The sequence below is a fragment of the Achroia grisella genome, unplaced genomic scaffold (genome assembly GCF_030625045.1).
Source record: "Achroia grisella isolate CSIRO2021 unplaced genomic scaffold, CSIRO_AGI_Agris_v1 utg6026, whole genome shotgun sequence".
NCBI lineage: Eukaryota > Metazoa > Arthropoda > Insecta > Lepidoptera > Pyralidae > Achroia > Achroia grisella.
In genome coordinates this window covers 497,850-523,918 of record NW_026712960.1, presented here as the reverse complement: position 1 = coordinate 523,918, position 26,069 = coordinate 497,850, and the positions used below count along the sequence as shown (strand labels likewise).

Genomic DNA, 26,069 nt, shown 5'->3' with positions numbered 1-26,069 from the left:
ATTCACAAGAAACTTGCGTATACTCGTCCTTTTAAATAATTGTATGTTGCTTGTTTTACCTAAATACTTTGCGTATAAAGCATTATTGTTTACTGGAGTTATAAAAATATATTAAATATCTTAATCAGTTAATAATTATACAATGGAAATATTGTTAGTAATGATATCAAGTCAATATCGAGACACGATTCGATTCAGTTCGGGATATTTCTGTTTAGTTAAGGTCAATCTTACTCGATTCAAGTCAATTCAATCTTGATATTCAATTTCAAGACTTTATGAATTGACTATACATAATTGCAGAATTTGACAGAATAAGAAATATTAATGTAATAAATATTAATCCTTAACTAATATTATAAATGCGAAACTAACTCTGTCTTGCTGTCTGTCGCGATTGTTTTATCTATTACAGGAAAATGACAAAATCTCTTTCTGATAAAAAAATAATACATTGTTTTTAGTGTTAGCCATATTTAAATATTTAACAAATAATATTACCATATAACAAATAATAAGTCGACATAGTGAACCTAACCTATAGGTCAGCATACTGGCAATATTGTTGAAAGTACAAACGTATAATGCCTGCTATCAAAGATTTTGTACATTTTTATAGAATACTAGCTGACCCCATAAACGATGTTTTGCCATATAAATTAAAATCGCTATTAAAAAATAAGGGTCGGTGATAAAAGGGTGAAAATTTAGGGGTGTATGTGTTTTTCAGGCCACATTATAAATACAAAAAAAAAATCCAAAATAAAAATGTTAGATCAACCCTTATACCAGATACTATACAGACATACTGAATATTCATATAAATTTTCATAAAAATCAGTCAAGCCGTTTCAAGGGGTAAAGTAACTAACACTGTGACACGTGAACTTTTTACATAAGATGTAATTTTCGTATCACGCCACTTTTTCTACCATTATTATTTTAATATATTTTAATAGTATATCTGCTGCACAAATCTCTATTTAATATATTTTTAGCTAAAACGTGTAAAATATAGTGAAAATTATAATTGTGATATTCAAAAATGGAATAGAGATTTATCTACTGCATCTCTGTTTCCAAAAAAATATACTCGTACTATGTAATGGCAGAAATATGTGATTACAAAAATAATATTTTTATACCCGGATAAGGACGCGGGAAATCAACAGTGCAGTGAACTCTACTGTACCTACACGCGATTGTTTTTGTTTCGTATGTTAAATAATACAAGGATAATTTTACATCGCTAAGATTTTTTTTTATCTATGGTGTTATATTTTTTTACAATGAAATAGTAGACATATAAATAATCTTTATTCGAACAAACGTAATATCTATATGAGGACTTTTGAATAGTTTTATTTTTTTATTTCTACGTAATAATATCACTTAGCTACTGGCAATGTTTGCTAACAACTGAACAACACAAATAACAGGAGGGAAACTATAAAGTGGTCGACTGAAGGACTTGTATCCATGGTCATGAATAAAACATTATTTAAAAAAAAGGGAATTTATCAAGATAGTCTGTAGGTAGTGTAATCTAAACTAATATAAATGCGAAGGTGTATCTGTCTGTGTGTAAGCTTTCACACTAAATGGCTGTTTTACTTTAATAAAGAATGTACAAATATTATGAAATCGAAAGTAACGACATCGTTACATTAGATTTCGTAACATTTTGACATATGGTATATTTTAACTAAAATAAAATTAATGATAAAAGATATATTACAGATAGTGCGAATATAATTATGTAAATGTTATGCTCTATAAATAATAAATGAATGAATTTTAAAAAGTAATATATTCAAATTATAAATTTCTTTATTGAAGTAGGTCTAATACTTATGATATGTCAAATCTACTGTCAGTTCGGAATTACGAGATGAGAAGAATTGACAGAGACAAGAAACTCAGCTTGTATTCTTTTCAAATAAATGCTGTACATGTTTACAATAATACGGATTCATTTTCAAATTCAAATTTGGGAGAATAGAGTGAACACCAGCATATGCTATTGCAAAAGCAAATAGTCTAATCAGTGTTCGTAACCCGAACTGACTATTCCCCACGAGCAGCAATATACATATATAGTCTAGTAACCCCATAGCCAGCTATGTTGACCTTGATTATGTTGACCTCCACACGGTTCCCCCTGGAAATCATTAGATAAGTTTTCATTTTCAAAATTCCATTTCAATTGGCACTATGGCTAACTGACCTGACCTCATGCTCATCCTATCATCCTCTACTGGTTCCCCGCCAGCGTAAACCTAATGGTTTACGCTGGCGGGGTAATAATAATGGTATGGTATACCTTTATTATTTTTATTAAAAAATTTGCATTTTAAAAAACCCCTTTTGCAAATAACGTCCTAAATAGAAAATACGGTCAGTATCAAATAGAATATGGTGAGTGCGACCAACGTAACGTTGTCTAAAATTACCCCACCCACTATATATGCGTCTAATTTTAGTTTCTTCATGAATATGACTACTACTATACTGTAACTTTTAAGAATTTTTTTATCTATATAAACTAGTGGTCGCGCCGTAGTCGAAATTCAACCATAATAAAAAATACAAAAAGATCTTTGAACCAGCAATAATAAATGTATATTTTTAACAATAAACAAAAGAATATGTGTGTCTGGGTCAAATATAAATATGTATTTTCCATCAATGTTTAAAGGACCTAATCTATACATCTTTACATATAAATAAAATTGGAGTGTCTGTTTGTAATATTGATATAACCGTTTTTTACTACATGCATATGAATATAAATACGGTACATACACCAAAATAACATTATTTACAATTTTTGTCTGTCTGTCTGTTTTTTCCGGCTAATCTCTGAAATGGCTGAACCGATTTTGACGAGACTTCTTTTGGCAGGTAGCTGATGTAATAAGGAGTAACTTAGGCTACTTTTATTTTAGAAAAATTAAGTTAAACTCCACGCGGACTAATAAAATTCGCGGTAGAATAACATGATCTCGCGACTCCTGCAATTGAGATCGTAGGTACACGTGGTTTAGTGTTTAATTTAGTTTAACTCTTTTTATATTAATATATTTAAAGTTTATCTTTTGTATTTCTTAACAAAAATTATACAGGTATATGTTACTTCACAGTCTCTACCATTACCATTAAAACATATATCCCTTTATAAATAGGTATATTTCTACGACAGTAACCACACTGGTGGAAAGACGATCGTGTGAAAATTTTTCCACTCAAAAAAAAAAGGAGTTAGCTTTCAGCAGGAGTTAGCTATAAGTCCTTCGCAGGTTTGGAGTGTACTTTTTTTTCGTCCGCTGTGCCACGCTGTTTAACTTGACTGGAAGAGATCTCGTTCAGAAATAAATCCTTCTTTACTCAAAATATTTCTAATATTGTATTTAAAGGCAATAAAGAATATATAAAGCTTGACCAGTTGCAGCTAACAGCTATAGACAAATTAAAGCCACCTTCATAAAGGAAGACTACTGACCGAAAGGAGTGGTGTATCGGCGTTACAGTGGCAGATTACCGTCGTTAATGCCATGACCACAATTTATATTTATTTCTATTATTATTACATATGTGTTAGTCTATAAGGTATTTATAATATAGGCCCTTAGTAGCCTGAAATAAATTAAAAAAAAAATAAACGTCCAGTCTCCAAATTCAAATATTTCTATTAGATGTTTCGAAGCGATCTACTAGCGTATGAGTAGTCGTGACTTATTAAGAGAGAAATTCAAAGAGTCAAATATTCTCATCGTTGCTTCTCAATTTATATACTCGAATATGTAATATGTAAACAAAAATCTGCACTTATTTCCAAAAAACAGCCATATTCATAACATTAATACTAGATCTAAAGACACACTTGGAGGCCTCAAGTGTCTTTTAGAAAAAGTCAATAGGTCTTTTATAAGAACGGGTATAAAAAATTATAATAAGATACCAAAGGATATACTGGAATTACCCTTAAATAAATTCAAAATATCTGTTAAATCATATTTACTGAGCAAAGCCTATTACTCACTAAACGATGACTTGAATGAGCGTGCATGGCAATATTTGTACATGCACGGGATTTTCGTTTAATGTTAGACATAGACACCTATATAAGTAAACATTGTAAATAAAACGGGCCTTAAAAAAATAAGAGTTATAATTGAGTTTATTTCTTGCCAGTTCTTCTCAATTGAATCTGCATACTGAACTGGACGGTAGGGTAAAAATTATAATATAAAAATTTTACGTTCATAAGCGGCCAAAATGTCCTACATGAATAAATGATTTTAGAATTTGAGGACTTAGTTAATACGCAGTAGGAAACCCGTCTTAACATAATCAATGTGGTATCTACGCGGAGGAGATTAGTCAAATAAAATCGCAGTAAATAACAGGCTACGCTTTCCTATTGGGCGGCAGAGAAGCGCGCGCGCATCTGTTTAACGAATTACTTCGGTCCAATTCCGTGCGCGTGCGTTGACGCCGTGAATCATGCCTCGAGCTGCCACTAAATAAACAACCTTATCACCAAACCGTAAGGTCTATACAAAACTGCGTCGATTTCAATTGACCTAATGTGAATTAGGAATACTTTTATATTTACCCGTGAATAAACTATAGCAATTTGAATTTTTGATGGTTGATGACAATGATACTTATGATGTAGTTTATTGTATCAAATCTGAATGACAGTTTGAACTATAGACAGCTATAGATAGATATGAACTGTACCACCGTTATCACAAAATATTTTGTTACGCTCGTGTATATGTATATATTATAAATAAATAAAATTGAAGTCTATTTTTAATTTCAAATTAACAGTTGCACATAACACTAAATGCATATGATACGTTCATAAGATTTAACATCAACAAATTAATTTTAATTATTTTAGTCTGCCTATTTATTCTTGTGTTGCTAATCTCTGCAAAGGCTGGACTATTTTTGACGGAGCTTTAACTCGGAGATAGCTAATCATTTACGGAGTAATTTTGGCTTTTATTTTAGGAATAAAATCAAATTGAATATAATTTATTCAAGTAGGACGACTAACCTATGTTAGTCGTTCATGAATGTCGATATTTTTAATTTTATCCCTACCATCTACCTAATTCGATAGTATTTTTTACAGCCAGTTTATTAAAATTGTTTATTTATTTAGATGTCTGTATCTAACATTATACTGTGTTAGAGTTGTAAACAGTTCTGTTTTCCCAAGACATGTCCTAGTTTTTACATGTATTAGTACACGACGCGACGTCATGAATTGGTTGTAACTTGTAAGCAGCGTCTTGGGATTTTAATACTTTGGTTCACTAATTTTCACTACATGTTAATTAACGACTGCAACTTTATTATTGCGTCCTGTTTTTATACTCAAATGTTCTAATTTATCCAACTACAAATCCTGTTTTTTTTTAATTTGGGGTTGGCAACTCTATACTATGTCTACATAATAATATTTAGTAGCATTATAATACAGTTCCTTCGCTCACATTCTCCTTCATCACTTTACAGTGGGTGCCAGGCTCGGTATGGGGACCTCTACCAACTGCAACGCCGGGCTCTGCCCAGCAGCCTCCAGCAGACGATACCAGCTCGTTGGCCGAGCAGCTAACTGCGTTGTCACTGAGACGACCACCCAGACCACCCCCTCCGGCTTACATGTGTCATTTATGCTTCAAAAAAGGCCATTACATTGGAGATTGCCCCCAGGTGAGTGATTTTAATCATATTGCTTAATTGTTTGCTAGAAAATGTTGGGGCACTTGATACGACACGACGAAATTATGAATAATATTATCAAAGGAAAAAGGGGATAGGGAAGACCACGACACAGCTATATTAAGCAGATTGAGGAAAAACTTGGAATAGTGTCATATTAACAACTAATGAGGTTGATGGAGAACTGTGGAAAATTACTAGAAATCAACCGACAAGAGCGCGACTCTTAAATTATGAATGGAATAAATAAATAATTTTTATAGAATAAAAAATAAATTTAAAATAGAAGTAATTTTGGTTAGAGAACTAAAAATCGTATTATAATTTATTATAATTTTTAAATTTGTATTTTTCTAAAATATATACTATATTATATTATACTAGCCAGAGACTGTCTATTGACTGATCATCACGTTGTTTCTATAATGATCATTGTACTTATATTATCATAATCTGGAGGATTTTAAATCTAATTGTTATGTTATGTTAACACACAAGTTTGTTGCTTGTTCGTCTTGTGATGAGACAGCATTCCGACTGAACGGTAGATTAAAAAAAATGTTATGACTATTCAAAAGTGCTTCAATGTAAGTTTATTTGAATAAATGATTTTCTATTCTATTCTATTCTATTCTATGATTCTGAATTTAAAAAATAAAGAATAGCACTCATAAATAACAAAAATATAAATAATACTGGCCAGTGATAATTGATATTGAATGAATAGCGTTATTTCATATGATGGTCTATTAACATTATCTTTGGCTAATGGCAACACAAACCACCGGAGCCAAAAGAAAAAAAAAATTAACATAATCTTGAATCTGGGAAATTTAAAAATCGAATTACTTGTAATATACGGCGCGCATGTTTTGAAAATAGAAGTATAAAAAATCATTTTTAAAACTACATTTTATGTGTACCAGTGATCGAAATTTGGCCAATATTGATTAAATTATAAGTATGAACATTATTAAGGTTCTTCGCAAAGACTATAATCACAAGCACTGGCAGTCGCACAAGCAGTAAACAAAACGTGTGTGTTTGATACACACACGTATTGTGTGATATTTTTTTATTGATATAATCTATTTATATACATAATTTAAAAAAAGAAATTAACATTTTGCACTTCTAAATAAACTATGTACTCTTTCTCTATATAAACTATAAGCACAGATAACATAATATAACACACTATAAGTGTGCGAAATTTCATACTCCTCTGTCCGCACAATTTTGGTAAAAAGTACCCCTTTTCCTTTAGTCTTGTCGTGAAGCTATATATAGTATACTATATATCAATATACTATATATATATACACTAGCTGGACCGGCAAACGTTGTTTTGCAATATAAATTTAAGTACTATTATTGCTATTAAAAACAAGGGTTGATGGTAGAAGGGTGAAAATTTAGGGTTATATAATTTTTTTAATGCCACTTTATAAAGGAAATGTCAAAATAAATTTATAAAATATTAGGGGTGAACATCACTTATAACGTAGGGGTGTGGAAAATAAATAGTAGCTGATTCTCAGATCTACTGAATATGCATATAAAATTTCATGAGAATCGGTCAAGCTGTTTCGGAGGAGTAGATATGGGAACGAAAACTGTGACACGAGAATTTTATATATAAGATATATAATTTTTTAACGGTTGCATCATTCTATATTCATCTATTACTAAATTTAAAATTAATTTGGTTTATTTATTTATTTGGTCAATGTATCGACCAGTATACAATAGCGACGAGTATTATTCCTGTATGTAAGTATAGTCTATCTTTCTACTAGAACACAACGAGTGCTTTGTTATAAACATTTGTTTCTTTGTTCCAAGAACACAAACAATGTACTGATTTACTAGCTAATAATATAAATTGTACTTTATCTCATCCGGTAACCCGAGACCTTACCTAAATATTGATAATATGTTCCTTAAGGAAAATAATTAATATAATCATACAATTTAAATGTTTTGTTAATTTGAGCCCATATCAACCTTAAATAAATTAAATTTCATGAACACTCAATTATTTTTTAACAACGGCATGCCACGCTGCCATGTTTAAGTAAAGAGTATACTATATGTTAATTTTGTATGTTATTATCTATCTGTGTACCAAATTTCATTCAAATCTGTCTAGTAGTTTAGAAGACGAAGCCTAGGGTAAAAGCTAGTCATATATGTATATTATGGACAGTTGCCTGCGTTACAGCAATTCTCTCACGAATGTTTATATAATACCGAGAATCGTTCATCTCAAATGTACTGGAGTAAGCACTCGATAATGTTACCATTACCTACTGACAATATTAGCTTACAATTAAAAATGTAAGCATTGCACATTACAATGTCAGCAATGATTAAATTAACGACCACCTAGGTATAGCGATGGCTATAGTGTAGGTACTCAGACCACTGCTGATGTTAATTTATGTATAACTAGCCGAGAAATTTATAGTTTTTGTATTATTGTAATATATAAGCTATATTCAACGGCGGATCCAGGGGGGCGGGGTCATGGGGGTCATGACCTCCCCCCCTGGTTTGGTTCTAGGACTTAGGTGGACCACTAATTGAACATAATGGTTTTATTTATATATTTTGACACTGTACAGACCTTCGACAACTACATACCTTCAATATTTAATTAATTTAATATAATATAATAACTTTGTCCATTATTAAAATACCTACTTTTTACTTGTATCTATTGTTATCAAAATTAAATTATTAGTTCTTGAATTGACCACGACTATGTGACCCCCTCCTGACGCCAAAGCTGGATCCGCCCTTGGCTATATTACTGTAAAGTTTCTTCATAATCCGTTCAGTAGTTTTCGCAAAACAGAGTAACAAACATTCATCCATATTCACAAACTTTCGCGTTTATGATATAAGTAAGATTAATGTATACAAAATATTTTTATTTTGCTTAAATTACGGGAACATTTAATTTACGCAAAGTAACTTTATTATGTAGATAAATTGTTTATGCAACAATTGAAGAATTCTTTTACATGATGCCCACGGTTACCTTTTACCATCATCGCTCGGCATGGACAGGGAATTCGTACCCAAACGGTTTCAGAGAAGTTTCCTCCCCCCGCGTACATTTATATTGTAGAATGAACTACCTGCCGAGGTTTTCTCGAGAGACTACAGCATGGGGTTTTTCAAAAAGGGTATATTAAGGTTTTTTAAGAGTCGGCATCGCGCTCGTGACACTCCTGGTATTTCAGGGTATATAATAAATTACAAAGAATGTGATGTATTATGTTATTTTATTAAACTATTTGTATTACATGAATAAAGATTACATATATTTATATGGTCAAACGCCCCGTGAGACGGACGAAAAGGGTTGAAGATTGTGCCCAGTTACGTGCCTTGTCCAGAAATGAACTGCAGGGAGCCTATGATGATGATGATGATATAATTAAATAGAACTCACTTACCAGCGTCCATAACCTAAACCACCTGTTCACGAGTATGACGGTATAACATTCAATATTGTATGTTACAGGCTCGACCTAAAGGCGAAGGGTTAACCCCATACCAGGGTAAGAAGCGATGCTTCGGTGAATACAAGTGCCCTAAATGCAAGCGCAAGTGGATGAGTGGTAACTCCTGGGCCAACAATGGACAGGAGTGTATCAAGTGCCGCATCAATGTGTTCCCGCATAAACAGGTAACTAGTTAGTTAGGTACTCTAGTTCTTCTTGTTCGTCATCGAACTTATAAGGGTTACCAGTGGGAATCACGTAGAAGCCACCTGATAAAGTATATTGCTTGCTAGCAACGGGATTCTTACACCACGTTACTAACAATCTCCCACTCTGTTATACGGGGCCGGTTTGTCGGTCTGTTATTTCCTAATCTTGAGGCGCCATTTCGCTGGTAAGCAGCGTCATTTGACAGGCTCTTCTCCTTCATGCCCCTATGGACTTTAGTCAGCCAGATTAGCGGCATGCCTCGTTCTCTTTTCTGCCTCGTTCTCTTGTTGCCATGAAAAGGCACTTCTTCACAACGTGGTTTTCAGGTTTTGGCAAAATACGTCTATACCACCTAAGTCTAGGTACGCTCTCTATAAGCTTAAGAAATCTTATTAAACTTAATAATATTTTATAGATGATAATGGAATGATGCATCCGCCTGTGCTAATGGTTTACGCTGGCGCGGCACAGGCACTGAGGGTAATAAGATGAACATGAGTTCAGATCAGTTAGTCCGTCACGATAAATTCACCAGGAATTTATCAGAATAGTTTCTAGGGGAAACCGCCTGGATGTGAAGCTTACGGGTACATTGCTATCTATGGGGTCAACAGTCCACATTACTAACAATCCACTTTCCCCATGTAGGTGACTACCATCAGGCAGTCAGCCTGTTTCCTATTCCAGTTACATGAAAGACTGAAGGAACAACTCAATCGGGGGAAAAGGAATTGTTAGTAATGTGGATTAATAATCTCATTGCTAGAAAATACCATGTCAGTTGTCTTATCATCCTCCACTAGTGCCCCGCTAGCGTATACCATTAGTGCAGGCGAGTGCACCATTACAATATTATCCTTCAAAAAAAAAGAAGAAATCAATCATGAAGGAAAGAGAAATGACAATCAAACAAAAAGAGAAATGAAAATATTATATTTGTTTATATTTTCTTGCAGAGACCACTGGAGAAACCTGACGGGTTGGACGTGAGTGACCAGTCCAAGATTCACCCTCAGCATCTATGTCAGAAGTGCCGTTCCCTCGGGTATTATTGCCGGCGCGAGTACTAAAAACTAGTATTATCTTAGTTACTAGGATACGAGTATATACTGACATAAATAGACTCAAGATACTGTATCTTAGATTAACTTATCTTCAATTCAAATATTGCACACTTGATTTTCATTTTCATTGAAGCGAATCCCTATTTTTTATGCACCCTTAATACAATACTGCAATAATTAAAAAAATATGAATTTTGGAATATTTGGAATTTGGATTTTCGACTCTAAAGTATTAGCGTTATAAAGTCAAGTTTCCAAAATATGAATGGCAATATAGTATTAGTAAGCGATTATGTTTATTAGTATTCAATTTAAAATATGTGAAATAAAATTCATTACAACTACTAAACTATCAATACTGTGCAAAAATATTTGTTATAATGAATATATATAAATTATATAACCAAAATATTATAAAACCAAACCATTTGCTATCCCAAAGAGAACAAAAAAATGTCAAAATTATTATACAAATTTAGTATTACTTAAGTAATTTTTAAATGTTTTATTTTTGTCTCTATAGGTAATTTAATTTTGAAACTTGTTTCAATATATTTATATTTAGAGACATATATTTACGGTGCAAATAAAAATATTTACTAATTTACTACTTATACTGTGGTTATATGTACACAGTTTAAGATGAATAAATTACTTTAACCGTAAAATGGAGTAAATAAACTCCTATATCACTAAATTTTAAATATTTTTAATTAGTTTTTATTACTTAATTAATTGCATACAGTTAAGTACATTTTTTTATGCCCACATCGAAATTTATATTTTTGTTGTCTTAAATGTTAATCCTAGACTTAAGTTTTAAAAATAAGTTTTATCAAGATATTGAAATGTATATTTCGAACTTTAACTTTTGAAAAATTTTATTGTGTGTTTTGACTTAATTGTAAGATTATTATTTCATATATATATACTATTATTATATTATTAATGTCTAGATATTACGATATACTCTCTCCAAATGGCATTACAGATACTTATGATGGTTTATATGTATATTTAGATATGAACAAGTAATTTTTAGATTATATAGATTCTTGTTATTGGGGATATGGCGCTGATTCGTATAAGTAGTTATAGGTTATTTTTTTTGTGTTTAGGATTTTATGGCTCTTTTACGTTCAACTACATGATACTCCGCCTTAAAAGAACACATACTGCTTCTAACTCGCAGTTGTGTAATTTTGACTAAATTAGAAGAGTGCAGTAGGAAAATAAAAAAATACATAAAGAAACACACATTTGCTTGCTACAGCTGTTCCTTAAATAAATTATAGTTTATAAACCGTACCACCGTATAGATATGCTACTACTGTTTTAGAATTTTGAACAAAGTAAGTCAGTCAGTCCCTTCTGATAGCGCTCGATTTAGTTCTTTAGGTATTTTCATTAAAATGTTTCAGTAGATAATGGTCCAGCAGTTTAGCACACCGCTTTACATCTGATAGTTGCGGGTTCAATTCCTCTTGCGCTACAAGTATTTGTATTCATGAGCAATTAGTATCTGTCTGGGTGATACAAATGCAGATATAATATAGAAAAATATATTTTTATTTATTTATATATATTGTATATCATATACAAAAAAAAATAAAGTATTTGTATCACTCGTCTAGTGCCTATAATAAGCTCCGCTTATCTTGGGACTAGCCGGCACTGTGTGAATTGTCCTGGAAATTAAAATAAAATTTATAAAACCTTGGTAAAATATCCTACGCAGCTAGATTTAGTAATCACACCATAAGAAAAAGATGTACATCTGTTATTGACCCGATGGCCAGGTTGTGTTAATACCTTTTCTTTAATTTTATTCAGAAAGGAAAAAAACATTTAACATTATTTTAAGTTATTTTGTTTATTTTAATCTTTTTGTATATTAATTTTATAATTAAAAGCAAATTATTATGATCATAGACAACGAGTAGTTGAATTGTCAAATGTCAGTAACCTACATTAATTGCATTAATTAATTATTGTAATTATAATATAATATAATACTTATTATTATGACTTATTCATCTAATAAAAAATCTTTAAAGTGGGCTAGGTCAGCCTAAATTAGGCTCATTACGTGAGCATTATTTAATTATTACGAAATTTTACATTTTCTAATGTTTTACCTATTTTAAACTATCTCGTAACAAAGTTGATCTATCACTGGCAGGAAATGTCAGGATTGGTACATTCAAAAGGCTATCGGGCTAGTCGAACAAATACTCCAATAGACTACTGCTATTGAGTAAAAACAACATATGCATGATGACTAGACCCCTCACAGGACACTGCAAATTAAACAAACATATGGCAAAACTAGGCCTATGCACAACAAAAATCTGCAGATTTTGCCAAACTGAAGAGGAAACGTCACTACACATCCTATGCGGTTGTAGCCCACACTGCATAAACGAAATATCTCCTTTTGAAAGTTTACACTCTTTTCCGAGAAGATAAAAACCATAGCTCCCAAGAATATGCTTCAATTCTTGTCCCTGACGGGTCTAGGTAGCGAACTCTGAAAATGGGCGAGCACAATAGATCTATGTAGGCCGCAGTGCTACAGGTGCTACAGGCACCTGACAATAGTCTAAACAACCCAATAAAAAAAAGTTGATCTATTTGTGTTAATTTTTTACTACTCGTAACAATAGAAATATTGTTTCATTATTTCTATTGTTACGAGTAGTACAGGGGCTTAACATAAAATTATTTTATGATAAATTGAGGTATTTACCTCTCTCGACGTTTCGACTAGTTTACACTAGGCGAGGTCACGAGCTGACTATATGTCAGCTAGTGGCCATAAAATTATCGGTTTTAAGTCGCGGTTTACAATATAAATAAGTAAAGCTATCTCTCAAGATATTGCCTGTATTCTACTTCTAAATTTGCCATTTATTCTTAATTTTGTATTTTAAGATATACCTATGTATAAATATCCAAAGAACCAGTGAATTCTTAATGTGCCAAAAAAAATATATTATAAGTGTTATTAACTGTAGGGAATTAAGTTTCTTTTTTTTCATTTGTAATGTATTATTGCTAAATATGTGCCATTAATACTTATTGTTTTAAATTAAATATTTTTATATTTTATTTTTTATAATTTAGTTACATGTTATTATTAATTTGAGACAGCCATTTAATAAATTTTAAGACGTCCATGTTGTTGCGAGTTATTTTTCAGAGGTTTACAATTATATTACATTTCACATGGATTTGTGTAAAAATTTAAAATCTATACGATCTCTAATTAGTTAACGAAATTTAATTATACTTTTTTATCGTTTAATTTCACAAAAAAAACGTTAACGATAGTTGAAAGTTGTTAACGATGAAACTATAATACATACATATTATTTTTTTCCGTATTGTCCCATTTTTCACATTATTAACAAATAATACCCAACATACGACCTAACATTTATAGCCGACGTGGACGTCATAAAATCATGCCATTTCGATTTAAATCCATTTATAGTTTAATTATAATAAATTTAAGTAATGAGTCGCTGAATCGACGGTGCTTGAGTGTAGGTATGAGCATGGCCTAAGTCCATTTTCGTTCCATTATTTATATATAACATAATCACTAACATATATATATGTTTTAAGGATAAACAAAAAAAAATTAAATTTACATGTCCGTGTTAAGTACATCTTTACATCATCATCATCATCGCAGCCTGGAAGACGTCCACTGCTGGACATAGGCCTTAAAGATCTCCACGACGATCGGTCCTGCGCTGCTTTTATAACTTTAAGTACATCTTTACATAGTACAAAATAAAGTCGCTTCCACTGTCTCTTCGCTCAGATCGTTTAAACTACGCAACTGATTTTAATATATAGATAGTGTTTTAAGATGATGGTTAATATGTATAATACATGTATATTGTACACCCGTGCGAGGTCGGGGCGGGTAGCTAGTATACTATAAACGTATTCACACAATTCTAAACAACGCAAACTCTTTATAAATGTGCACTTTGATACAATTACAAGATAATTCAAATGAAACAAACTCAATCAATTTCGTAATTTAATCAATATTGTTTTTGCATTATCTTACTCTTACATTCTTTTTTTTATTTTATCTGATAAAATAACCTATATTTATTAGTGCCATATCTATGTAAAATATTACTAATATATAATATTATAAATGCATGTATATGACGACCTCGGTGGTTTAGAGGTTTAGCACACCGCTTTACATTCGATGGTAACGGGTTCGATTCCTCGCAAGGCACAAACATTTTGTATTCATAAGCATGATTGTTTATAGCGGTCTGGGTGTTTTCTGTGTATAATATGTATGTATTTACGAAAAAAAATCTATTTGTATCAGTTATTACTAACTAGCTGAACTTAGGTCTAGATGGTGCTATGTGTATTGTCCTGAAATTATTATTATTATAATGCAGACACTACTCAACTGATATTGATGAAACTTTACAGTCATATAGCTTATACATCAGAATAACACATAGGCTATAATTTAAAACGTACTTCTTCTTCTTCTTCTTCCACTATCCCACTTTATATGGGTTCGGCTCTTGCGCGGGTCAACTAGTATTAAATATATATGATATAATATTCCCTAAACTATGGACTTTCGTCATGTTGTTTTAATTTTATTATAAAAAAAACGCGTGTTCCATTAATAATCCTTAGTATTTTTAATTTCTACTGAAGTAATTAATTATGTCAGTATTGGCATACTTAAATTACTATATTTATTAGTATTAAGGAGATTGTATTACAATATTGTATTATTATATTATTGATGAACATATTATTATAAACTGTTACTTAAGCTGTATCGATACTTCTAAATTTTTAATAAAATTTGATTATGAAATAATAGTTTTCTTTTCATTTGATTCAATACGATTCAATATATAATTTTCATGTAGAGCCTCATAGAGAACGATTTCATATGCTCACATTTCTCGCAGTAGGAACTAATGATCCACTGTCATTATATATATACAGGCTACATGGCTATAAATATCTTATGTACATCGACAGGGAATTCATCCCCACACGTTAGAACCTAAGTGGTCTCGGAAAGTGCAGTTTCAGAGGAGCTCCCTCCCGCGTACACCTAGATTGTGGAATGAACTACCTGCCGAGGTTTTCTCACGAGACTACAGCATGAGATTTTTCAAGAAGGGTGTATTAAGGTTTCTTATGGGTCGGGCTTATTAACAGGCACGTGATAACCTTGGTGTCTCTTGCATCCATAGGCTACGGGAAGCATTTACCATCCGATGGGCCGTATGCCTGTTTGCCACCATCGTAGTATAAAAACAAAAACCTTATGTACTAATATACCTATGACATAATAATAAAATATAAATATAATTTGTCTCTACGGTCGCGCTAATAAAAACAAATAGCTAAATTAAAATGGAATAATAGACCCGTGCGAAGTCGGGCTGCGTTGATAGTTGATAATATTCTATTATCATATACTTTATAGAAATATTTTTATCATATCTATGTCAGATTATTTATACAAAATCTTTTAATGATATCATCCTGACATAACTTATCATGTTTAACTCTCCATCAAAATCTGGAATATTATTTACTTACTCATGGGCAACTTTATCAGATGGAATTTTGCATGAATAGAGCAGTGTTGCCATTTATTAGATTCACTAGATCCGGTATATTTGACCACCTGTATTGTTGACAAAATTTCTTACTGGCTTTAGTGGATTTTTTATTGAAATAAAAACCTAACATAACTAAACATACAAAATTATTAGAATTTAATAATATAATTGTTCATTAATAATTACTGAACTTTTCCAACAGAAATTATATTCTAATATCGTCCTATATTCCAAAATAAATAACCTAAATATTGTCAAAATTTAATGGAATATTTTTTTACTGTATGGAATTGTAACATTCTTATTTATTTCATAAATACAGGGTAACAAATTGGTTGGATATTTGGTGACTTTGAGAAGTCCTGCTGGTGGCTTGCTGAGGGGAAGGGGAGGGGAACTTTTTAGTTGTTAGTAATGTGAATGTTACTACGTCAGGTTGAACTCTACGTGCTTCTCCAGGAAACCATCACGTTAAATTTCTGGTAAAGCAACGATGGGCTGACCTCACCTCATACTCATCTCATCATCCTCCACTGGTGTCCCGAGTTACAATTTCTTAAAGAAAAAACTGGTGGCTTGCTCAAACTTTTTTGGCAACACTGATAAAATATTATGGTAAATTACTGAATTCTGTCATATATTTAGATCAGATATATATGCAACTTGTGATTAACAAACGTTAGACAAGTTTGTACACTTTAGACGTTTACATCCTTTTGTGTCAATGTAACAGTGTTATTTATTTATTACATATAATTACAATATAATAATCACAATGGTAAGTTAACTAAGTAGCATTATGAACACCTTTCTTTTATTTAATCGAAATGATAAAATGGCCAACCAATTATTTAATAAGTGTATTGTAAAATGTAATTGTTAATTGTTGTTATACATATATATGTATAAATATATTCATATTTAATATGTACGTATTTAACAATTTCTGTTCATTAATAATGAATAATATAGAAGCGATTTTAATTTCATTGATTTATTTCAGGTACTTACTTGTCTTTATCGTTTATGTTGCTATATTGACTATTTAATATAATAGCTGTTCCCGCGGTTGCAATTGCATATATTACTGTAAAGATTCATCAAAATCGTCAAGTAATTTTTGATTGAAGAAGTAACAAACATCCATCCATTTATCCATACGTTCATAGTCACTAACTTTTGCTTTTATTATATTACTGATATTAGTAAGATAATTTATAACTATATGTTTTTACTTTGCTTTGTATTATAAAGGGATTTGATAGTTTGTTTTCATTAAATAGGCTCCGAAACTACTGGACCGATATGAAAATTTAGTTAGTGTTGGATAACCCATTTATCAAGGAAGGCTATGGGGATATAAGATCACGCCATCACCAATAGGAGCAGATCTGTAATCAGAAATGTTGCTATATGTCCGGGTACTGGTGAAGAATAATTGGATGAGCATGAAACCAAGGCACTTAGATCGTATAGTAGAGGTCGACTTTACTAAATGATTGTTAATTATTTCAGTCGAAAACACCTGGAAAAGGCTTAACACCATACCAAGGAAACAAACGGTGTTTTGGAGAATACAAATGTACAAATTGCCAGAGGTTGTGGATGAGCGCTAACTCCTGGGCTGACTATGGCCAGGAATGTACAAGATGCAAAATCAACATATATCCACACAAACAAGTTAGTACTTCATCTATTTTTAGTGTATTAGTAGTTTTGGCCAGATTCGAATTCACGACTCACATGGACATCTGTCCACTTGTTTTTGCCGTAAAAACAAGTGGACAGATGTCAACTACAACTTCAACCCTTGAAGTGGTGATAAGGCAGTGAAATCGGCAATTGCCTTATCTCTGCTTATATGACATTTTAATAACAATAACATATTACTTGGTCCTCCAGAATGGTAACGCATGAGTATTTATCAGAGGCTTCACATGATAACATGAAATCCGTAGTGCTGTTCCGTTGTATATTGGCTTATTTACCATTTCAATTCAAATTTATTTCCTATTGCTACAGAGCAATAGGAAATAAATTTTAATGCACATTGATAACTGTTACCCACAGCCCTGTGGGTATAGCCCTGACAGTTATGAACGTGCAATTAACCATATTGTTAAATGTTTATAGTGGATATTTAAAAAACATATTTCGGTCGAATATAAATTAACTTTCCTACTAAATGATGATCCCGTCCAGTTCAGTATACTGAACGGGAGGGAAAATACATTAACTCAAAAAAATTTACGTTCATAAGCGGACATTTAGTCGCTTATTTGATTTGATTTAAATTAACCCAATTTATATTTAATTACATTTTATCTGATATTGGTTTCAGGCTCCACTAGATAAACCTGATGGACTGGATAAATCTGATACAGAAAAAGAACATATCCAGTCATTGTGTGAAAAATGTCGCAAACTGGGCCGTAATTGTCGCAATTACTATTCACATTAATGACTGTAATTAATTAAAAAATTTAGAAAAATCCACTCTATAGTTTTAATTTTAAAGTCTAAATACAAAAATTTGAATTGTATTAAATTGAAACAGTACAGTACCTTTACATGTGTTGAATTGTTGTTATAAGCAACAAGATTAAATAATAAAGAAATACCTATTACTCAGAATATCGCAGACCTAGTACAATACTGAAATAACTTAAAACTTTAGGAATATCCACTGTAATGTTTTAATTTTAAAATCTGAATAAAATTTATATTATTTTTGTTAACACAGTACAGCTCTTTTAAATGTGTTAAATTGTTATATACAACAAGATTAAATAATACTACAGGAATATCTAGTACACATTTAACAATATCACACCTAGTAAAAAAAAATACGACTTTAAGAACATCTTCTCTATAGTTTTAACTTTAAAGTCTAAAGCCATAAATTAGTATTTTTTCAATTAATACAGTACAGCACCTTTACATGTATTAAATTATTGTTATATGGCGACAAGATTAAATAATATAGTATTTAAGAATATGTATTATTTTTCTATAATATAAATAACAAAGCAGTTAACCGCTGACCTAATGAGAAGTGTTAATAATCACATATTTTTAACTAACTGTGCCCGCGACTTAGTCCGCCTGGAATACTAACTTTGACCAAATAAAGATATAATATTTAATAGTCTAACCCAAAAAAGCCAAAGAAAAATGCTTCTTTGTACTAAATTAAAAAAAAATCCATATAAACATTCATTTTATTTTAAAAAATTAATTATAAAAGTATGTAAAAAAATTTTTTTTGCAAACTTTGTATGTCATATTCGTTCATATTTAATCCACAGCCTACAAAACAGATTTAAAGTCTTCCTATGTGATGGGTTGAAAAATCGATTGTTTTTTTTCATAAATTGCTCCCTTAACATGTCTAGAATACGGTAGTAAAGCGATTTTAGAAAATTCGAAGTCGTTTTAAAGATACAGCAGGTAAAAGAAAGAGCGGTTCGGAGCGGTGAGTTGGCAGTTAGAGACCGGGCCTATTGTGTACCGTCGGCTTTATACCTGGCCTCCCTTTTATTAATATATTTGTTTATACAAGTTTAGACACGTTTCTACAGACTTAAACAGAAATTAAGGAATAGGAGGAAAAGGAGCAGGTAAACTTACTGATAAAGTTATCTAAGAAATTACAAAATTCTACGGATTAGCAATTCGACGCCATCCAGATTCGCTTGAAGATATGAGAAAGGAAGTTTGGGCAACGTACTATCACAAATGTTCTTCTGATGAAAACCCTCAGCATCAATTTTGTCCAGAAGGCGAAGACAGTTGGTGTAAATGGCGTAAGGCTGAAGCTAATAATGAACTGGACCAATTTCATCACGATAAACCACCTCTAATTCCGCAAGTCCAAGAAGCTATCAAACCGGTTTTCGAAGATTTATCGAAAGACGAATTATTAATTCGTTGTTTAGGAGCAGTGACACAAAACAATAACGAATCTTTGGATTCTTTGATTTGGACTTTCGCTCCTAAACATCTTCATTCTGGTCCCAAAGTTGTTGAAATTGCTAGCTACTTAGCAGTTATTATCTTTAATGAAGGTTTTCAAGGTATTTTAAAAGTTATGTCGATTATGGGATGCCCTGTTGGTCGTGAAGCCCAAGCGTATGTTGAGAAACGGGATGAAAAGCGAATCTTACGCTCTGAGCGGCGCGTAAGTGATGTCGTTAAACAAGCCAGGATTGACTCAAGAGCTGAACAATCTGCTTTAAAAGAGTTTCACGAGGAAGAGGAAGGAATACTCTATGGACCAGGCATCGCCGATTGAGAGTAAGTTGATATTTTAATAGTTTTTAACGGACTTGAAACTTTAAACGCGTTTTTCTCAAAACTGTGTTTATCAAACTTTCCTCCATTGTATCTCAGAAACGGCTGGACCGAATTACTTGAAATTTACAGGGCACACTCAATATATGTAAACGCATGGAATGAACTATTATCAATCGAAAATCGAAAAACTTCGATTTTTTTATAGCAAAAAACAAAAAAAAAACGCCTAATTTGCAACTTTTATTTCAAATGTCTATCAAAAATCCAATTTTTTTTATATTCATTTGATTATAGGTCATTCCGTGCTTTTAAGCCTACAAATTAAAACGCCGTTTTTTTTTTTTTTTCAGGTAAGCCGATCAGCCGGAATCGTGGAGGAAGTGGGAGCTCTTTTTTTCGAGGCGGGGGTGTTCAGAGCGCTGTAACTCTAGTTTGACTGAATATTTTTAGCTGAAATTTTATATTTATACTGTCCAAATATGTGTTAATAAATGATAAAAAACTTGAAGCTCTAAATATTTACTGGTCGTAGAAAAAAAATCCTAAAATATCCCTAAAAAACAGGCCGTCACATAGGAAGACCCCCTTAAAGCTATTCAACCACTTACAATCTATTTAATATATCGATCCAATAGATTTGTCAGAACAAAATTGTGTTATCTATATCTTTAAATAGTATAAAACGAAGTCACTTTCACTGTCTGTTCGCTTAGATCTTTTGCAGTTTAAAAGATCTATGCGAACAGACAGTGAAAGTGACTTTACAGTTAAATACTAGGCAACAGATTTTACAGTTTAAAGTTTATTTAGCAATAGATAGAGTGATTTAAAGGGTAGGTTTATATGTATAATACATGAACACCTAAACGGTCTACAACTCAGAGGGGACAGTGAGTCCCTCTGCTGTTCTGTTGTAGCCATGTAGGTAGTATCTTGGTAAATTATTACAATAAAATATCAACGACGATAGTAAAGATATTAGTTTGAATGGCAACGAGCATCTATGGAAACTCAGCAAACATCGCCTACATACATGAGAACACATTTCGCTGAGAATATTTATATCTGAGAGGCGAGTCCCTATCCTAACATTCATTTAGTTTATTATCCATCTTCTCTTAATTAGACAATGAAATTACTGGAGTGGCATCTAGTTGTCACATTATGATGATGATGATCCTCCTTGTCGTAAATCCAACAACAGCCACTCACAAATGCTTCCTTTCATGCGCTTTGTCACATTATAATGTGACATAAGCATACTACCGCTTACCATTGGGTGGTCAGCTTGTTTATTATGCTAATTATACAAAAATATCGCAAAATATAAACACAGAACAATATTTTTAATGTAAAATAACTATTGGACTTAATTGTCGTTATTAACGATAACTCAAAAAACCACAGGTCAACTGTATATGGGTTCACACGAGAAATACTAGATTTCAAATAAAAGAGGAATTTTCAAAAATGGAACAAATAAACCCATAAAAAATACTTACAGTTGATTTGAGAACCACAGCATCATCTATTTCTGAAACAGAACTAGTTCCATCGGTACCTGACAACTAAAAGTTTGATTTATTTATTTCCACAAATAAATATGTGTTAATCAAATAATAATATGTTCTCGATTACAGAGGAAGACATGAAAATAGATACTTATAACAAACTCAAACATAACGCAATACGATTGTTATCATTGTATTGTTTATTAGAAAAAGAAATAGCTGGCCATATATAAGGACTCTCGTATAGAGACGAACCATATAATCATTTCAAATTTGGAATAGAAAAGAAGCAAAACAAAATGGCCAACGTGTTTAAGTTGACAGCATTCTTTTTGCTCGTGTGTTTGATAGCGGCTTGCATGGCAGAGAGTCAGCCCCAAGATTTACAAAGTGAACTGCATCATGGAGATCATAACTTAGAGAAACGGTCATTGGATCATGAAGACGGCGATGGAAACGAATATATACAGCCGGCTTACGAGAGCGCGTACGGCGGACATCGTATTCGTGTGTTGCCAGGATTCCTTCATTGATTATTTTAAAATTACCACAAAATGATATCTGCTCTATGAAATGGATTTACTTTTATGCTTTGTTGTATATATTAAAGGACTCATTCAATACTACAATGTTTTTTCCATCTGCCACTAATCCGCCACCTATTTTTTGTAAATACTCTCTTTCCAAAGGTTGAAGAGATTGCATTAGCTATAAGACCGCCTTTTGTACTTAGTATTATTTTTTATGTTTTTAAATAGTACTACTACTAAGTAGTAAAAGTTTATAAATAAAATAAAACGCCTATTAAAAAAATATGAATGAAATCACATTGTAGTAAATAAACTCACTTCTCTATATACGTCTATATGTATTTATTAGTTATATACATTTCATAACTCGTTGCTCAAGTTGCTTTGGCCTTAATCCGCCCCGCGCCTAGGGCTAACGCAAGGTAGATGTCATGAAATCATGAGTGAAAGTGAAAAATAGGCTCCGATTTACAATGGGCCCGTGTAGCCTTAGTCCGCCACTACGTCTCATGCATTGTTTGTATGACTAGCACATTAATCGCCACGATAATATCAGAAAAAAAAATCAAATGGGCCATAGTAACTTTATTTGATAATTCAGATAAAAATGTATCACAAAAAAATTTGCCATAATTCCCGGACAAACACTTTTTTTATTTCTCACATATGTCATATATGTGTGACATGACCCTATATTAAAACTTTTTTTCTCGTCTTATATGTCTGACGCATCCAAACAAGATACAACAAGTATTAACCTATCGTTTTGAACACAGCGCCTTCTACCAAATCGGGTAGGTCAGACATACATATATATCTGACATGGCTCATGTAGAACTTCTTATCGTCAGACACGAATGACTGACATGGCGATTAACGTGCTAGAATTGCAGTTTGTACAAAGTCATCCAAACAGTTCAATGACTGAAATCTAAATATACCTATATAACTCAAAGGTAACTGACATAGTGATCTATCAACGCACAGCCCAAACACCTTGGATCGGGCTGAAATTTGGCATGCAGGTAGATGTTATGACGTAGGCATCCGCTAAGAAAGATTTTTAATGAATTCTACCTCCAAGGGGATAAAATACTGGATGAAAGTTTGTATGAAACTTGTCAATCAAGCGATGCCGCGGGCAAAAGCTAGTATATGTATAAATGTTAAATAAAAGACGGTGTCTGCTTCAACGGTTACTTATGAACGGAAGAGAACTAGCACAGTGTAATACTATGTAATATTATGTTATCTGTGGTAATACTATCCTATAACATAATAGTTATATTATGAACTGAATGGAACCAACACAGCGTAATACTAACTTATACTAATATTTATAAATTTAGCCACAGTATAACAAAAACATTAGTAAGAACAGAACAAAGACATCAAATACTATCTGTCACTCACGACTTCGTCCGCGTTGAATTAAAATAAATAAAAATTAAACAAATGTACTCTAATTTTCTCCTTTTAGCTATCTGCGAGTGAAAGTCCCGTTCAAATCAGTCTAGCCGTTTCAAGATTACCAAAAACAAACAGACAGGAAGACATTAAATTTTAATATTGTTTTTTTATAATAGTATATTAAAGTATTATAAGTAAATAAAAGTATAATCCTATATATCGTATGTACATTCATAAGCATTTAGTGAAAATATTAAGAATGTAACATTTTTTATTATAAAATTGAATTTAAGTTAAAAATCATGTGGTTTTATGCCCCCTGGATACGACAATCGTAATTTGCAATAGTATATACAAAGATTTAGCTTTAACGTTTTGACAAATAATAGGATTTAATACATCAATATTCAGTCTCTTATCAATCTTTTGATAAGTTTATTATAATGGCTCTGTATTATCACAGAGCGAGTATGTTAAGACTGTGTAAACTAAATAAATATAGGTAGTAAGTAAGTTTATTTGCTTTACAGACAGGATAAGTAAACAATTAAGTCACAGTGATGATATCAGCAGGCAGCTCTGTAATATGCCTTTATACAGTAGGCATGCAAATTTTTATTACAAAGCCTAAAAAAATACATATGTTATAACAATTATATTCTAATTTAATATTTAACGATTATTATACAATGTTTTTACAATTATTATTATTATATATATATATATATATATCTCCGTTTGATGGGGTAATAGACTGATCATTGCGGGTAAAAATAACCAAACAATGATAGTATAAATGATGAATGATGAGGATGGATAATTTTCAAGTGGAAGACAAAAATTTGCGGACTATTCTATTCAATATTACAGCTTTTTGGAGAAGGAGTTTCCCTCTCTACCACACAATGGAACTGGCACTCGTACGGTGCCTTCGTAGAATACTAAGAAGTGAGTTTCCCTCCTCTTAATCAATTTGTATTGCCATATATATTAATTAGTGTTCCTATTAAAAGCATTCGCAACGACTCGATATATGGTTTAATTTTAGAGTTTTCCATCACGGTAGATGTTTAATGTATAATATACTAGCTATGCCTGCGGTTATACCCGCGATATTTATAGCCTATACATTATTCTGATGTATAAACTATATTATTGTAAAGTTTTATCAAAATTTGTTTAGTAGTTTTTATGTGAAAGAGTAATAAACATCCATCAATACTCACAAACTTTCGCGTTTATAATAGCTTTAACCCGTGGCTTCGCTCACATTGAATATATTAAATAAGTTTATTACTGGCTGCAAGATAAAGTAACAAAATGTTATTTTTTATTTTTATAAAACACTAGCTGTCCCGACAAACGTTGTTTTGTCTTAAAATAAAAAATAATTAGGGGGTCTACCCCTAACATTTAGGGGGATGAAAAATAGATGTTGGCCGATTCCCAGACCTACTCAATACGCTCACAAAATTTCATGAGAATCGGTCAAGCCATTTCGGAGAAGTATGGAACGAAAACTGTGACACGAGAATTTTATATATAAGATTAAAAGTATTTATATATTGATTAAGACGGCGTGGTTAATTTTATTGACTTATATAAAAGGAGGCAATTCTAGCTTCTAATTATGAAAAATGTCATGTTTCTATTTAATCGACGATATATATTTTACTCACCTAGGAACGTGTCTCATATTAAACCAGTTTAATACAGTCCTTCCGTCACACTATTTGCTCCAGCTGGCTTTTCCAGCTTTAACGAACAATTGGTGAGAGCAGGTGGCACTCCAAACCCGCGGCATATTTTCTTGACTTATGGAGCGGCTGAAGGCCAGTTTCTGTCTTACTGATATGACTTTAGTCTGAGGGCACCTCGAACTCGAACCTCGATTTCGAACGTCCTAATTTCGATCTCCGTTTGAATTGGACGGTAGATCAATCGGAAGCCCACATCCACCACTGCATCATCATCCATTTAAAAAATCTTCATAAAGTTAGATCTTATTATCTAATTTTATGAAGATTTTTTAAATTATCTATTATCGTACGTATATATTATATAAATACATAATTTTAGTGTCTACCGGTGCCCGAAACTGACTAAAATCAGTATTAATACTTTAATAATTATCTTATCTGTGGTCTTA

The 26,069-nt window shown here is 31.9% G+C and overlaps 1 protein-coding gene across 1 annotated transcript; it reads left to right on the top strand.

Annotated features, from left to right (window-relative positions):
- Window positions 1-5,535: 5,535 nt before the first annotated feature.
- LOC131848935 (zinc finger CCHC domain-containing protein 24-like) lies at window positions 5,536-10,634 on the top strand (the record flags this gene model as incomplete). Its single annotated transcript, XM_059198896.1, has 3 exons — window positions 5,536-5,733; window positions 9,278-9,442; window positions 10,424-10,634. Coding segments are annotated over 3 exons (477 nt in total), but the record flags the coding sequence as incomplete, so codon positions are not given.
- Between the last annotated feature and the right edge of the window lie 15,435 nt (window positions 10,635-26,069).